Here is a 14,705-nt window from a genome sequence, read left to right as displayed (position 1 = left end):
CTCTCACACATACACATTATGTCTCTCTTAATTATATATAAGTATATATAGGAATAACAAAGCTCCTGTTTAATTGTTGGATGTTCGAGTATATACCCCAATATGACTAAATAATTTAAAGTTTCACCGGGTAGAAAAGTCAAGGATTACGGTTTTGGACAAGACCCAAGAGGTTGAAAACGAAATATTCAACATTAATTTTTAAAATGGATATTTTATCACTTAAATAAAAACAGAGGTATACAAAATATTTAAAAAAAATTGACCGATCATATCCAAATTGCTCAAGAAAATTTCATTTTATTGTTGTTTGTAGGGTTGGCAATGGTTCAGGCCGTGTCGTGTTGAGGAAAGGTATTCTAAAATATTAAATCCAAACTTGACCCACTTAATAATCGTGTAAAAAATTTTAGCTCGAACCCAACACATTTATTAAATAAATAACCTGGACCATGTAACTCGTTTTGTAAAATTCTAATCTTAAGTAAAACAAATAAATTATATTTCCACCATTGAAAAAAAAAATCGAACATTTTTATAATTTTATTTTCTACATTTCATTAGCATTTAATAGTGTTTTTGAATGTCACAAGATAATGCAGTTAGGAAATTTTCTTTACTAATTCAATAAGGAAATATTATTTCTTTCTAAAATTAAAATTTTAATCTTTAATTATTTAAAAAAATATTTTAAAATACTTTTTATATTTTATAAAAATTAAAAATAAAATAAAATAAAATAAAATAAAATAAAAAAATTACGGGTCAAACTCAAAACTCAAAAATCCCAAATATTCCATCTATAGATACGTCTTTAGACTGTCGTCTTTCGCCAATAGTTTGTCGTTGGTTTCTAACCAATGTTGCAGGTTTGACAAGGCAACTTCGATAAGCTTAGATTTGGTGTACTTTTTTATTGTCAAAATATTAATATAATGGATTAAATATTATTATATTTTAAATTCATGAAATGTGATTGACGACAGTTGTGATGTCAGAGCCCTTCAACATTGTAATGTTGTATCATTGTCTTCCTCACTTTATGGATTAAATATTTTAATTATTGCTATTTTCGGTGGGGTTAAAACAGGGATGATTGGTAGCCCAATAATTGACACAATTGGATAAGCCCTAAGCCAAAAAAAATATTATACTTAATCAGCCATGATATACACTTCTAAAAAATTGGAATCAATCTAAAAAATCTCGATTGTGTCAACTTATTTTTAAGTTTTTTATATATATAATAATAAATTGAATATTTGTGATTTATATAAAATAAGATTTGTGATTGAACATTTAAATTCAAGATAAACCTATAATAATAAAAATTAAATCAATTTTAGAGGATTTGACTCTTTCAAAATAAGATCCATCAACTTTACTAGGTGATAAGATGAGAGAAAGTATAATGTTTTTAATATATTAGAAGAGAAAGAGAAAACAAATAATGAAGTTGAAAGGATATTATTAAAAAATCTTTGGACTTAAAGAAATAAACGAGAGGAAAAAAATGATAAAGTTAAAAGAAGTTTTTATTAAGAATGGAGGAGAAGAGGAAAAATAATAAAGTGAGTTAAAGGGGTTTAAAAAAATAATAGTAAAATTCGAGGGGTATTATTGAAAAATCTTTGGACTTAAAGAAATAAACGAGAGAAAAAAAAAACGATAAAGTTAGAAGAAGTTTTTGTTAAGAATGGAGGATAAGAGGAAAAATAATAATGTGAGTTAAAGGGGTAAAAAAAAATAGTAAAATTTGAGAGGTATTATTGAAAAAGAGTGTAAAAAATGATAGTAATAAAATTAGAAGGATATTATTGAAAATGAGGGGAATGATATTAAAGACAATTAAGTTGAAGGGGGTGGAGAGAAAAGGATAGTGTAGATCCCACTTCACTATAATTGGGTAAGACATTTGTAACACATATTTGTAGTTGGAGTACGATTCATGTATATACACACATGTTAGACTCGTGAAAAACTCATGTAGAGTTTACCCATGTATATGGCACAAACATATTCTTTGAGATTAAAGGGACAAAAAAGAAAATATAGTAAAGTTAGAAAGATATTATTGATAAAAAGGAAAAATAGGAAATATAATAAAGTTGACGGGAGAAAAGAGTAAAGACAATAACGTGGGATTGTGTGAATCTTACTCTTTGTCTCAATTTTTATATCTTACAAAATTATAATGGAGTTGAATTCACCATTGTATTTTATTAATATTAATATTAACAAGAGTTTGCTCGTGCCTATGAAGCAATCATCCTCATTAGGGTTAAGAGGATAAAAGAGAGAAGATAATAAAATTGTCAGGATATTATTAAAAAAAAGGAAAAAAGATAGGAACAAATTAAAATTGGAAAGGTATTCTTGGAAAGGATGAGAGATGAATGAATGAAGTTTAAAGTACTCCTTGGGTCTTGATCCTGGTATTGCAATTATAGGAGATGGAGCATACCTATTAGTTGATCATCAAATCTAATTTCAGTTTGTTTATTTGCTTCCTCTTCGGAGTTTGGATCACCAAGATCATCAAGATTTGTTGGAAGATTAAATCCCAACCCTTACTTATGTGGGGGAATAAGTGTTTGGATGAGAACTATTATGTTTTATTTATATATATATAGTCAGACTCTCAACCTTGCTAAGGCATGTGGGTGTGAGTGTGACACATGGAGGAAAAGCCAACAATAATCGGTTACCTGGGGTGGGCTAATAAGCTATAACTTATTTTTTCCTCTACATGGTGAGCCCAAAACTGGTAATAAGACTCAATTTGCATGCCATGGTTGCAAGGTTTAGTTAAATTAAATTGATCAAAACCTAAATAACAGACCTTATGAGTAGAAAGCAACTCATCTTTGGGTTGAATTGGTGCCTAACATTTTGTGACCTCATAATTTGGCAATTGAACCATAGATCTAGGTTCAGACCTAACCCCTAATCCCGAGCCCATAGTTGAATATGATTTCTAAACTAAAAAAAGAAAAAAAAACAAGGTGATGAATCTAGTTTTGCTTGTATCCTAGAAATAATACATAAACACAAACTCAAAATAAGGGAAACCATCCATTTTGATCGAACCCCACCCGGACCCAGACTCAGGATCAATCTTGACTGATGTTCCCGCAAGCTAGGCCTTAAAAACCTTATTTAAACCATGTACCAAGACGGTGGCAATCATTGGCAACAAACAAGCTTCCAATGAGCCATAAACCCCCTAGTTCTAATCGACTTTCGAAAACCTAGACCAAGCTCAAACTCGATCAGTCTAATTTGTCCAATCACACCGGACTGGGGCCAAAACATTTATGCTCAAGCTTGGTCCCAGCCTGCAAGCATTTTGACCTTCTTATGGGCTGCACTAAACCCAAATTCTAGGTTTTCTTGTATCTATAATAGAAACTATTGAGCAAGGCCGAAAATGGTCAACCGGAGAACCTATTGGGTTAATGAGCCTAAGAGAGGGTGATATACATAGTCAATTAAGAAGGATAAAATTTGGTTTATTCAAACCATCTCCTGTTAGTAAGGCCGTCCCATAACTAGGCCCTGGTATCAGATTGTATATCCTTTGAGGAAGGGATGCCGATGGCTCAGTTAGGGCTTGCGTATCGACAGACAACAGATTCATACCCAAAATCGACAAATGTGATGGGTCCATGATAGGCATCAATCATCTGCTCCTTGGTGATCAAATCCCTATATAGTTAAAATAATTGAAGCTTTGCTCTTGGAAATGAAAGGTCCTTGGTGGTCAGATCTTTAAGCCCACAAAGAAGAATCTGCAAGGTTATTGAGAGAATCTGATTTGACCAAGGTCTATCAAATATTATCTCTTTATTTAAAGTATTGGGCCTCATTTTGACCCAGCCCCATCATCAACGAATGTGCAATTGGCTGCAGCTACACACATACCAAAATAAAAATAAAGATGAATTCGGCAACATACATATTTCTTTGGGTAATTCTCTCTTTTTAATGCTTGTGTGAAGCTTACTATAATATCTTGTGTAGGATTGTCAATGAGCCAGATGGGCTGGGCGTTAAACGGGTCGGTCCTAATCCAATGTCGAATCCTAGGTTGAACCAAGACTGTCTAGTCGTAGCGTCAATCCAAATAATAGAAGGCTAGGTCCAAGCTTGGCCCATCCCAACATAACCAGTCTTATATGCAGACCGAATTGACCTGATATTTTATATATGAATATATTCTTATATTACAAGTATTAGTTAACCCCTAGGGGTTGGCCTTGTGCCAAGCCGAGCCTTGATATGCTCCTCAGGAAGGGTAGGTCAAGTGTTTGAAACCCCTCGAAACTATAAATTCCTTGGAGCCACCCTCTAGAGTCTGGTCGATCCTAAATAAGCAGAAATAATAATAAAAAATTATAAGGAATAGTCAGCCTGGCCAACTAACGGGCCTAGATCCACTAACCATAAGCCATGACTAGACCGGCTTGGCCCAATAAATGAGCTAGTTACACTACCCAAACCTGGTCCACGTTGGTATGGGGGCGTCCTAGCCCATGGACAATTATAATCTTGTGTCATAACCTGAACTCCATGATTTCAGTCTTGAAGGATCTTATCCCAAGTTTGTCCTTACATGCATGATGCTTAGATGACTGCTATACTCTTTATTTTACCTAAAACAGACAAGTTGCATGGCATCCTTTTCATCAGAAGAGTCGTTACAAAATGACACGTAAAACGTACACTCTTGATGTAGTTAGTGCACAGAATCATAGATCTTTTTCTTCAAGATAAACAAGAAAAATGATGTACGATTCTATGCATTTGCCACGTCAATCACGTATAGAGACCACGTCATTTTATCATTAGTGCTTATCATAAAATAATCATTAGGGGTGGATCCCAGTGTAGACCACTACCACGACAATAAAATATCCCAATATCATGAAGGTCCATTACAGATATATTAACTGTATATTTCTTTAATTAAAGGGGTGCTTAAAGCACTATCCGCCAAATGTACATGATGAAGTTGTTGATTAGGCCATCCACGTGTATAAATCAGGATGGTTTATACAATGATGTTATCTATATGTGAGTTACATTATAGATTTTCAGTTTAAACGAAATCAATATTAAAAGAAGCCCATCCCCAGCATCAAAATTTGGAACTTGAGGTGTGTGCCTCTCTTCGGAAACTTGAACCTGTATGAATTTCATCACCCTTCTCAAAGCAATCTCGCTGAGTATAACGTCAATCCTGTCTTCCTGCGAGTTGTGTTGTTATCAGACTTCAGGTCTCCCTCACTTACATGTGGCATACTCTTCCATATCCATTGACTTGTAAATGTTAGGTGCATTAAAACTCATGCAATTCATAACTTAAAAGATGAATTCTAGCATTTTTAGTCGAATTCAAAAAGAGTAACATTTTCCTTACTAACTTAGTAAGCTTTTAAGTCTTACTAAGGGTCATATTTTCAAATGGATTACGACATCAGCAATCTAAACACCACTTCAATCTTAGTTTCTTCATAAAACTCAGATGAAAAAAATAAAAAAGAAAAAAGAATTTCTTTTGAGTTTGATCCAAGATTTTAAAAATGGTCAACTATTGAACTTTCAAATAACTCCCAAATTTAAAAATGAAATTCAAAATGTGAAAAATAACTTTTTTTTGAATTCATTTTTAATGATTAAAGAATTTTGTTTTCTACTATTTCGAGTATTACATCATGCAATCCTCTACTACAAGATGAGCCTAAGAACCCTTAGTGAGGGTGAAATCCTCACTTAGTAAGGTTAGTTGGGATAAGATCTCACTAGTTGAGGTCAAACCAACCTTGAACGAAGGTGCATATGAATCAACTTCACTAATCGATTGGGAGGTTGGCACATGTGCACGAAATGACCACCTAATCGCAAACCATCAATCAAATATCATTCCACAAGCATTGAAATATAATTGTAAGTCGAACCCAAGGGATATGGTCATCCTCATGGGCAAACAAAAGTAATTTTTTCTAAATATCACACTTGGACTGGTGACCTAACACAGGTTCAACATGTGTCATAACATAATATATATCCTGAAAATTATAATATCATCCAATCAAAAACACCACCAACAATCCACCATGTGGCCAAAATCAATTGGACATGACAACGTTGGCCTATTTTAATAACTAATGAATAAAAAAGATTTGACAAGTGTCAAGATATGCAAAGGGCTAAATCCAATACATGTCATAATATGTGCGCATATGATTCATAAGGAAAAATAAATAATTCAACCCAAAAAAAACCTCGAAAAACCTATAAATATAGTTCCTACACACACCCCTCACTTACATGGCATGTGTTACAATCATAGATTTTTCTTAAGATAAGCGATTACAATCCCCATAAATATATGTGGTTGTGTATCTCGAGAAAAAATTTATAATTTTATCACATGCCACGTCAGACATGTATGAGGGTGTATCTCAAAGGTGGATGTCAGGTTATCATTATTCAAATGTTAATTACCTCGAGAGGCTTGAAATCAGAGGATAAACATTGGTGGACTGGTTGGTCTAACGTATCGGCACGTGGCAGTAAAGAAGTCCACCAATATGTCGTAATCTAGCAACGGTGAGTACGAGATCCGAGATCTTCACTCTGTCGCACGTGACTTTCATTATTAGTCACACCTTGCTCCTTATCCTGCCGAAACGTGTCCAGTTGCCACGCGACTGGCAACTTCGTTTCTTTGATTTTGACTCAGGGCCCTACTGCAATGCACGTGGCATTAAATAACAGACTACGACAACTTATGCTGCGAACAGTGGTATTCTAGTAATTTTGAATGATACGTGGGTATTTTTTGTCCTCTTCAATTCTTCAAGAATGCTTCAAGGAGCATAGATCTGTGCTCCTCGATATACACATTACACTTCTCCATAAAAACTCAATAGAACCGTGTATACCGAGGAGCACAGATCAACGGTTTCCGAGCTTGACACGTCAGTTAGTCGATTGGGTAGTCAGATTATCACGACTCCTTCAAATATCAATTACTTTCTCCACTACGATTCCCTGTTTTCTCGAACACAGAAAGTAAAGAAAAGCAGTATCTTGGTTTCTATTCTTCTTCTACAAAGGTAAAAATTAAAAATTCAGATTTTTTTTTTTTTTGATCATCTTTGATCTCAAATTCATTAATTATTTGTGTTTTTTTTGAGTTTTTTCAGTCAAAATCTCATTACAATCTGTTTGATTGTAGAAAGAAGGTTGAGTTTACCTGAAAGTGATACATTTCTAGGGATTTGGATGAATTAAGGTTCTTTATTCGACTTTAAGATCACTTGTTGAAGAACTCAGAGTTATAATTCATGTCAGCTTCATTTTTACGCTTTTTTTCAACTGTAAACTAATTTAAAGTGAATTTAATTTCTCTTGATTCTATAAATATTAGATCGATTATCTTGAATGAAGTACAAGATGATTGATACCAATTGGTTAGCTTATATTTATCTGAAGAAGTTTATTTTTGTTCTACGTGAGTTTAATTTCCACATTTTTTTTGTGTCGGTAATTTCCACTGTTATTATGTTAACTGTTTTGCTTATCTTATTTCTTTAATTACTTCAAGAGAGATATTCAAATTCCAATATTTCATTATCATGGATAATTTCATGATCTTGTAATCCACCAGTTCAATTCGAAGATGCACAACCAATATGCGAAGGACTTTATTAGGACCGTTATATTTGGTTGTCTCGTGATGATTTTACTTCCTTAGCTTCTTTAATCATAAAAAGTTGGATTTTTTTCCCGTTTAGTGTATATTTGGCATGGGTTGTGACATCGTACTTGATCGGTCCATGTCAAACCGTTAATTGGCAATATATGATCTATTTCTATCTGATGCTATGTTGGATAGCTTATTATTTAGACAACTTTGATTGGGTATTTTACTCTTGATTTATTATAACTTTTGTTGGGATTATATGTTGTTGTTTCTTTATGACATTCTCTTTGTTGATGCATCCGATGGATTGACTTGAAATTTGGACTTTGATTGTTATTGATCTTGGCTAGTTACATCAGAAATTTTTTCCAGGAACTTTTGGAAAGGCATGTTTTTTAGCAATCTATAATTTTAAACCATGGGAGATGCTGAGGGAAGTCGTTTCAACTCTCCTTTTTTGCGAAGCTTGAATCATAGAGATTTCCTTTTGGTTGGGAAAAGCTATGGGACGTACGGGCTTGTGGGTGCAATTGTTATAGGCCTCATTATACCCTTATTGCTTTCCGTGGTATTCATGGGAAAGAAAAAGATTAAGCAAAGGGGAGTGCCAGTAGACGTTGGTGGTGAGCCGGGTTTTACTGTGCGTAACAGTAGATTTACTGAATTGGTTGAAGTTCCTTGGGAAGGGGCCACAACCATGGCAGCTCTTTTTGAGAAATCCTGTAGGAAGCATGCACGAGATAGATTTCTTGGATCAAGAAAGCTCATTAGCAAAGAAGTAGTCACATCTAGTGATGGAAGGAAATTTGAGAAGCTACACCTGGGGGAGTACGAATGGGAAACTTATGGAGAGGCATTTGATCGAGCTTGCAACTTTGCGTCTGGTTTGGTTAAATTGGGTCATAATGCGGATAGTCCTGCGGCAATTTTTTCTGAATCCCGAGCAGAGTGGATCCTTGCCTTGCAGGTGCTCTTGTTTAACATTCATAGCTAAAATGCATCATCTTCTTAATTTGTTGTGGAATAATTAATAAGAGAGTTACTTATTTTCTGATATCAGGGATGCTTCCGGCAGAATATTACCGTAGTCACCATATATGCTTCTCTAGGCGAGGATGCCCTCATCCACTCACTTAATGAGGTCAGAATGTTGTTATTTCTATAAAGGGTTTTTGTTGTGCAAGTGATTCAAAGATGAGTCATCCCATGGGAATATATTGTAAGGTCATGGAAAATCTCACTTGGAGCTTTGTGTCTTCTTTTTTCTTTTCCTTTTTGGCAGACACAAGCATCAACATTGATCTGTGATTCAAAGCTATTGAAGAAAGTGGCTGCAATAAGCTCGAGTCTGGAAACTATTAAACACATTATTTACTTTGAAGATGACGGTAAAATTGATTCTGATACCGCTGGTAGTTTGAGTGGTTGTGTAGTTTCATCTTTTTCTGAAGTTGAGAAGCTCGGAAAAGAGAGTCTTGCTAATCCTAGACTACCTTCCAAGACTGATACGGCTGTCATCATGTATACAAGTGGTAGTTCAGGCTTACCAAAGGTTGGTTCCTGATTTTCCTACCCATGTAAAATAGTCGTTTGTAGATTCCCGAATCTCAACACAATGACATGTCGGGAAGCTTCCGTAATATATCTTAGTTTTGAGCAATTACTTGAATAAAAATGAACTGAAAAGAAAATGATTTTGAGTAGCTAAAACTTTGAAACAAACTAATGCCTCTGCTTGTGTGCTATGTTTGATAATGCAGGGAGTGATGATAACCCACGGTAATATTGTAGCAACTACAGCAGCAGTTATGACAGTCATTCCCAAATTAGGCAGCAGTGATGTTTACTTGGCGTATTTACCACTAGCTCATGTTTTTGAACTAGCAGCTGAGGTCATTATATGTTAACCCTTTTTGTGTGCACACGAGAGTCAAAAATGTTCTTTCTATTCTAATTTCAATATGCTGTGGTTGTCCAGGCTGTGATGATGTCCGCAGGTTGTGCAATTGGTTACGGTTCTGCTTTGACTTTAACTGACACCTCAAATAAAATCAAGAAAGGAACCCTTGGAGATGCTTCTGTATTGAAGCCCACCCTTATGACGGCAGTTCCAGCTATTTTAGATCGGGTTCGGGAGGGAGTGCTGAAAAAGGTTTGAATTGGCTTGACATTGTTTAGTGTAAATAACATAAACTGTGGTGCCTTTTTTTTTAGTGTTGTGAGACTTGCGATGTATAGATAATATCAATACGCTTGTTACCCTGTTACTTATTTCCGTCATTCAATAGGTTGAGGAGAAGGGTGGGTTAGCCAAGTCTCTTTTCAACATTGGATATAAACGCAGATTGGCAGCTATAGAAGGAAGCTGGCTTGGAGCTTGGGGACTAGAAAAATTTTTGTGGGATGTTATTGTTTTCAAAAGGATACGTTCTATTCTTGGAGGACACATCCGAGAGATGCTTTGTGGTGGAGCCCCTTTGTCAAGTGATACACAACGGTTCATCAACATCTGCCTAGGGTAGTTGATCTTTCTTTCATCTCTAGATACCATACGTGTTAAATCTCATTTCTTTTGCTAATTCTTATGTTATGCCGGAGTTCAGTTAGTGATAATATGTTAACAAAAGTCAACATGGCGAATCTAATGTTCAAGCAAAAACTTAAATATAACTATAGCATCTATGCCTGTATGACATTGCCAGTGAGCATTATATAATTTTGTTGAAGTTATCTGCTTGAAGATGGTTATTAGTTTATTATTTTATTATATATAGTCAGGGAGATCATCATTATCAGGTTTAGATTAATCGACATTTCTTTAGCAGAATGTAGTGCTGCTTCCAAGTAATTAAAATAGAGAGAAGTTCAAAATATTCTGGTTGATTGGTAAAAGAAGTCTTTGTTACAAGGGACTAGCTTGTTTAATATTTCAAGGAGAAGTAAAGATTTACTCACTAATCATGCAAGATATCATCCCAGATTTATCTTATCCACACGGAGATCCAGTCTTCATGAAGTCTACAACATGTCGACTATAATCCCATGTTTAGGATACGAAAGTATAATTAATCAAATATATCCAATGCTGACTATGGTAGGAGTGAATATAATGATGAGAAAATTAGATAAAAATACATGGCGTAAAAAAAATGCATGGATGACATTTTAACAATGAAAGAACATAAAGTGAAGCACCATGGGAAGTTTGAGAAGTTCAATGGCGTTGTTCACTGGGTACTACACCAGTTGATATGATGACCACAAATGGATATGGGGGAATCAAATCATGCAGTGATGAGCACATTAATAGGGGAAGCTTCTAGATAACCTAATGTAGTGGGTATCTATCCAGAAGTTTAAATCCATGTTTGATGAGTCCCCCACTTTATGTAAATCTTCTCTTTTTTTCTTTTTCTCCCCTAAAAATTACATCTGACTTTGTTAGCACAAATTTTCTTCAGGGCTCCTGTAGGTCAAGGATATGGCTTGACTGAAACATTCGCTGCAGCAGCTTTTTCTGAATTTGATGACACGGCTGTTGGTCGCGTGGGTCCACCTCTTCCTTGTTGCTACATTAAGGTAATCCAACACTGCTTTTTTCCTCCTACTTGTCAAAGAAAATGAAAACGAAGGAAAACAATTGAAGAAGAAATGGAGAATCAAACCTAGATGATTATAACCTCTCTCATAACATGGTACCCTTCACATTTTTTTTCTATTGTCTAGGATACTCTTCGGGGTGGAAGTTGCATTTAACTTGTGTGAGTCCAACAAGACTAGCCTGTGGAACTTCCTGGCCAGTTCTTGTTATGATCAATATTTTACTTGTATACTCGAGTTTACCTAATTTGTGATGAGCTTTGGGCATGGTTTTTAGATTCTCGCATGTGTGTTGGATTTGGAAAATTCCGAAAAATAGGATATGTGGACTCTTCTACTTAATATTCATTCAACTTTTCAAAAAATGCTTTATACGAATAAAGAAAGTTAGAAAGTTTTTTTTAAGTGATTAAATGATGTTTCAAATGATCACACCTTTTCATATCGATATATGCTAGAAATGGTCTGAAACATTCTAAGATGCTCATACAATCCTGGGTGTATTGTTCATGTTATTGCCTTTTCATTTCCTGAAACCTACTTTATTGGGTCCAAGAGTCTATGTTGATTCATGGGTTTGAGAATCAGCTAAAGCTGACTTTAAACGTTTTTGGGCCCAAAAATCCTGTGGTTGAATAAATTCCGAATTTATCCCAAGACAAATCGATAAGAACCTATACATGGTCTTGTTCTTCATTTTCAACCTTTTGTAAACTTATTCTTCAATAATGGAAATCAATTTATTCCTTAAATAATCAATTACATTTAGAAAAAAAATATGGCCCACAATTTGTGGTTCATGGGTACAAATTTTCATGCATTCCATCTGATCTTTACAGCTCATCTCATGGGAAGAAGGAGGATATACGATTTCTGACAAGCCAATGCCTCGAGGAGAGGTTGTAATTGGAGGATTCAGCATTACTTCAGGTTATTTCAAAAATGAAGGGAAAACAAATGAGGCGTACAAAGTAAGACACATATTACTATTTTTTTCAAATATATACTGATTTCACACCCGATTACTGGTGTTCATGATACTGCAAATGCAACAGGTGGATGAGAAGGGCATGCGATGGTTCTACACTGGTGATATTGGTCAATTTCACCCAGATGGATGCCTGGAAATCATTGATAGAAAGAAGGATATAGTTAAACTTCAACACGGAGAGTACATCTCCCTTGGAAAGGTGTACACGATATTACTCAATAAAAGATGTCCCTTTCTGTGTGTCACATATCCCAAATATGCAGGGAGATCAGTGCCAATTCCTCAATGAGTCTAAACATGAAAAATCTGGGAATCAACTCTGGTGGATGATCAGAACCATGTAACTTATGTTATCATGATTTTTCATCACCACCATTAAAGCTTTATCCCATAAAATAAAACAACTTATGTTTTTCCATTAAATTCTATTCAAGGCAGTGCCTTCTGCTAATTCAATTGTATTCGTATCCTCTCACCAACTCAATCCACCCCCTTTTTGGTGTTCCACTCTCTCTTCTGGAACCTTTCAACTTGTACATTTTCTTTTTCGTAAGCCATAATTTTCAGCTGAGTTTTGAAGTTGTCAGTCAGGTCTGATGCATGAAATCTTATGGAACTGGTGAGGCATTGGCCCTAACATCCCTGCATGCGTTGGGCACTTATGGCAGAATCAGAGAGGAGAATAGCTGCTTCTCATTGTGTAGCAACTAGTAGCTTTATGGTAGTAAATTGAATTGTTTGAATTTATGAATGCAGGTCGAGTCAGCTCTGATATCAAGTAATTACGTGGATAATATCATGATTCATGCAAATCCATTCCACAGCTATTGTGTTGCACTGGTAGTCCCCTCACGTCAAGTCCTTGAGAACTGGGCCCAGGGCTCTGGAGTTGAATACAAAGATTTTCCAGAATTGTGCAAGAAAGATGAAACTGTTCGTGAAGTCCAACAATCCCTGCTCAAGGTAATGTTCATTTTGGCTTGAGAATTTACAGGAAATATTATCATCATCATAAACCTCAAGTCCTTATCCCGAAGATTTGGAGTTGGCTAATGGAATCTAGAATCATGTTCCTCCTACATACTCCATTCAAAACCACATCTTCTGTTATTGAAACGATCTCACCCAAGAAACATTATAGGGGCAGATTCCCTCCTTTGAAGAATTGCATTTGTATGCACTTGGCTTCTGGATTCTCACAGAAGCCAGTCCAAAAGTAGGTCAGAAGTCAAAGCGGCTCAGACCCGCTTCTGGATTCTAGTTTCCAAGGGAATCCAGATTGAATGTAAATTACGTCCCTGGACTAGAATAACCCTTGATTGTTTAGGTTTTTAAATTAATGACTAAAATGTTCAAATTTTAGTATAATTAAAAAAATGGGCCACAAATTCACTATATGCTGTAAACCTCCTGGAAGTGCTTCTAGATCCCAAACGACCACTTGGCCGACCTTTTGTCTCCAGATGATTAATTTTGTAGTCATGATTCTTATAGAAGTGATTTTAAGAAAAGTGATACCAATAGAAGCACTTTGATTAAGAGCAGCTCTGTGCATTAACTGATTAACATCTATTGCATGGGAAAGTGGTGAAATGCAACCTTAGTCACTCGTGTACATGCTAGTTTCTCTCTATAAAGGCTATGTGGAGTTGATTTATTGATACTGGTGTGCAGATAGCAAAAAATGCAAAACTCGATAAGTTTGAAATTCCAGCAAAAATCAGGTTGGTGCCGGATCCATGGACGCCAGAGTCTGGATTAGTGACTGCAGCTCTCAAGTTGAAGAGGGAGCAGTTAAAGGCTAAGTTCAAAAATGAGCTCCAAAAATTATACGATTGAAGTGCTGGATTTTGTGTGTTTTTTCCTTGTGTCGTTGAAGTGCAGATTAGTTCATAATCATATTTCTGTCTGAACTTTTGGCTTCCTATTAAAAATGTAATAAATTTTCTACTCAGAATGTTTGTCTTGTTTTTATATTAGCATTGAATGTAACTTTTAAGGTTGTAATAGGAAACTCTGCATCAGAGAAGAGGGACAGGTATAAAGTTCGGTTTGGTGTTTGTTTCATTTTTTTGAGCCAAAGTTGAAATTGTTGCATCTTTGAACAAGTTTTGTAATTTGTACTGCTAAGTTTGTGATACCATAGACCTGGAATTAAAATAGTGCCACCATCAACTGCCTTGAGATGCATGGCATACTACCATATGCATATGCAGAAGTTGTAAGGGCGATCCACATCATAAAATTCAAATGGATGCATTAATTTGTTACTCAACATATGTTGGAGTGGATTCTAACTGCAACAATTTGTGGTATGATCTGATGCCACAGGATTATAAAGGAAACGAATTCAAAGAACTTTGAAAAAAAAAAATTATTTTTCACCGTTGATTTTAAGAT

At 35.2% G+C, this 14,705-nt stretch overlaps 1 protein-coding gene across 7 annotated transcripts; it reads left to right on the top strand.

The window, feature by feature from the left end:
• Positions 1–6,968: 6,968 nt before the first annotated feature.
• Positions 6,969–14,372, top strand: LACS8 (AMP-dependent synthetase and ligase family protein). Of its 7 annotated transcripts, none has more exons than XM_086457930.1 (13): positions 7,039–7,124; positions 7,247–7,303; positions 8,087–8,681; positions 8,775–8,855; positions 8,997–9,266; positions 9,475–9,606; positions 9,693–9,866; positions 10,003–10,232; positions 11,176–11,293; positions 12,154–12,285; positions 12,370–12,504; positions 13,062–13,268; positions 13,980–14,372. In XM_086457930.1, exons 3-13 carry the CDS (start codon positions 8,133–8,135, stop codon positions 14,142–14,144), a joined length of 2,193 nt encoding a protein of 730 aa, XP_086314056.1. In that variant the 5' UTR covers positions 7,039–7,124; positions 7,247–7,303; positions 8,087–8,132; the 3' UTR covers positions 14,145–14,372. The 7 variants fall into 7 exon arrangements, with proteins under 7 accessions (XP_086314052.1, XP_086314054.1, XP_086314057.1 ...); XM_086457929.1 differs by having other exon boundaries at positions 7,067–7,124; positions 7,215–7,303; XM_086457926.1 differs by lacking the exon at positions 7,247–7,303 and having other exon boundaries at positions 6,969–7,124.
• The last annotated feature ends 333 nt before the right edge of the window (positions 14,373–14,705 follow it).

This window comes from Akebia trifoliata, chromosome 11 (genome assembly GCF_017979445.1).
Source record: "Akebia trifoliata isolate Shusen 1 chromosome 11, ASM1797944v1, whole genome shotgun sequence".
Taxonomy (NCBI): domain Eukaryota; kingdom Viridiplantae; phylum Streptophyta; class Magnoliopsida; order Ranunculales; family Lardizabalaceae; genus Akebia; species Akebia trifoliata.
The sequence above is the reverse complement of the archived record's forward strand: the minus strand, read 5'-3'. Positions and strand labels throughout refer to the sequence as shown.